Source organism: Piliocolobus tephrosceles, chromosome 20 (genome assembly GCF_002776525.5).
Source record: "Piliocolobus tephrosceles isolate RC106 chromosome 20, ASM277652v3, whole genome shotgun sequence".
Lineage (NCBI taxonomy): Eukaryota > Metazoa > Chordata > Mammalia > Primates > Cercopithecidae > Piliocolobus > Piliocolobus tephrosceles.
Window position 1 is genome coordinate 56332096 of NC_045453.1, and position 2214 is coordinate 56334309.

The following is a 2214-nucleotide window of genomic DNA, read 5'->3' on the forward strand; positions in this document are numbered from 1 at the left end:
CTTCTCACCTTTCACATTTGCAATCTAAGAGACAAAGAGATTTTTTTTTTTAATTGTGAATTTTAGCTGTTATTTTAGATTGTCCAAATGTTCCCTCCACACCCAGTCAGTATGATAAAACACGGATTTCTAGCTTTGGAGAGGAGGCAAGGGTGTGATCAAGAGGTGATACACTTTTCTAAACTGTATTTCAACCTTTATATTATTTTAGGACATGTATTCTCACTTACATGGTCTCAGTTTTACAACTTGATGTAATTCCTTATACCTGATTCAGTGTAGAGCTTTGTATCCTTCTAAAACCTCATCTCACAGAAGCATGTTCTCTCAGGTTGAATGCTCCCAGAAGTAGACTCTGAGTCAAGGATTCAGATATAAGAGGTTTATTCAGGAAAGGCTCCCAGAGACACCAGTAAATAAATGGGAGGAGGACAGGGAAAGGGATTAAGCCCAGCAAGGGTGTGATTTCATGGAATGTCCCAGCCTCAGGCTGATCTCAAGGAAAGGGAGCTGTAGAGCATAAATTATGCCTCAGAGAATGTCCTTCCTTGAGGCAAGGGAGCTGGGCTTTTGACTCATAGCCCAGTCAGTCAGTGCCCTTGGCCAAGGGGAGTGGGGGGTGGGGTGACCATGGGGACAGAGAACTCCCAGACCCTGCTGGCTCTCCATATGGGCTGACTGGCTCCAATACCAGGTCACAGGTGCCAGCCTTTAACCACAAAGCACTTAATTGGGATTGGGCACACAGAGCTGGCCAGAGACCCTAGGGGATCTGGGTGGCCACCAACAGTGCTGGCCATGGCGCAGCACCTCCGTTACTAGCCTGCACACTGCCCGGCACCAGTTACAGGTCTTTCATTACATTCTGCTGCAAGAGGAAATGAATAATATCTTTTGACAGTCCTGGGTTTGGCTTTTCATCATTCAGAGATGTACTTCCTTCTTCCAGTGGGTAGAAGTGGGTGTCCCTGGAATGCCTCTGTAAGACTGAGCAGCCGTGCCGGTTGAAGATGACCCGGGCCATTTGAAAACTGCGGAGAGCATACTTTTGGCTCTCCTGGCCTCTTAGTTGAGTGATTTTCTGAGACAGGCACTTGCAGACAGACGCAGAGAGTGGGTTCGCAGAGCCTGGCTGTGGATGGCCAAACATTTCATAGAATCTATCCAGGGATTTCCGAAGGCCATCATCCTCTTCCTTCTCTGACTGGCCTTTCACAGCAGGGTCAAGCCAGAAGTTCTCAGAGGCCCAGGAGTTATTGTGCTCTGTATTTAGGTTACTGGTATCTGCAAGACAAAACATATTCCAATACTCAAACACACAATCAAAAATATCAGAAAGCAAGCCAGGAACAGATGATGTCTATTTTCAGTTCAACACGCTTACTGCTCCTGAGTAACTGGCAATGGGAAGAATCAGCTGGTTTCAAAACCTGCTCTCACCCTCCGGAGGTTATGCCACTTGCTTGCTCGCAACAAGAACATACTACTTGTGTGGACCAAGGATTCTTAGCCCAATGTCCCTGTATAGAAATTCAGGGTGCCTGTGAACTTGGATGGAAAAAATACACATATGTATGTAGTTACTTTCACTAACCATAACCTGAAATGAAGCATTTCCTCCCATGATGAATGTAGGCAGCAAATCACAGTATTCATAGTAGTACCTGTAACTTTGTCACCAATAGATCTCAGCTGTTACAGGAAAAACTTGGGACTGTAGTGCCCACCCCCAAACTGGGAAGGTGCTGAAAGACCAAAGAATAACATGGGCAAGTCCAGCTTGATGAGTAGGTGAGTTTATTAGGACTTATAAACAGGGCACTCCTGGATGGCAGCAGGATAGCTCCAGAGATCCGTGCGTGTGCATGATGGGACTGTTTTCCTTGGTAGGTTCTCAGATTCTCTCCGGGATATCTGAGTTTTCAAGGACACCTACTCCTCAGCTGGGCATCATGGCCTTGGCTCACTGCCCAGCCTTCAGGGTTCAAGCAGCAGACATATACTCTTTTTTTTAAAATTTTTTATTTTTTTTGTTGAGACGGAGTCTCGCTCTGTCGCCCAGGCTGGAGTGTAGTGGCCGGATCTCAGCTCACTGCAAGCTCTGCCTCCCAGGTTTACGCCATTCTCCTGCCTCAGCCTCCCGAGTAGCTGGGGCTACAGGTGCCTGCCACCTCGCCCGGCTAGTTTTTTGCATTTTTTTTTTTTTTTTTTTTT

General features: G+C 46.6%; 1 protein-coding gene across 12 annotated transcripts in view; it reads right to left on the reverse strand.

The window, feature by feature from the left end:
* Positions 1 to 367: 367 nt before the first annotated feature.
* Positions 368 to 2214, reverse strand: part of SHLD1 (shieldin complex subunit 1) — a 91861-nt gene continuing 90014 nt past the window's right edge. For all 12 annotated transcript variants that reach the window (XM_023217881.2, XM_023217883.2, XM_023217880.2 and 9 more), the window contains one exon: positions 368 to 1284. In XM_023217881.2, the coding sequence (XP_023073649.2) occupies positions 845 to 1284 (440 nt within the window). In that variant the 3' untranslated portion in view covers positions 368 to 844. The remainder of the gene's footprint in view (positions 1285 to 2214) is intronic.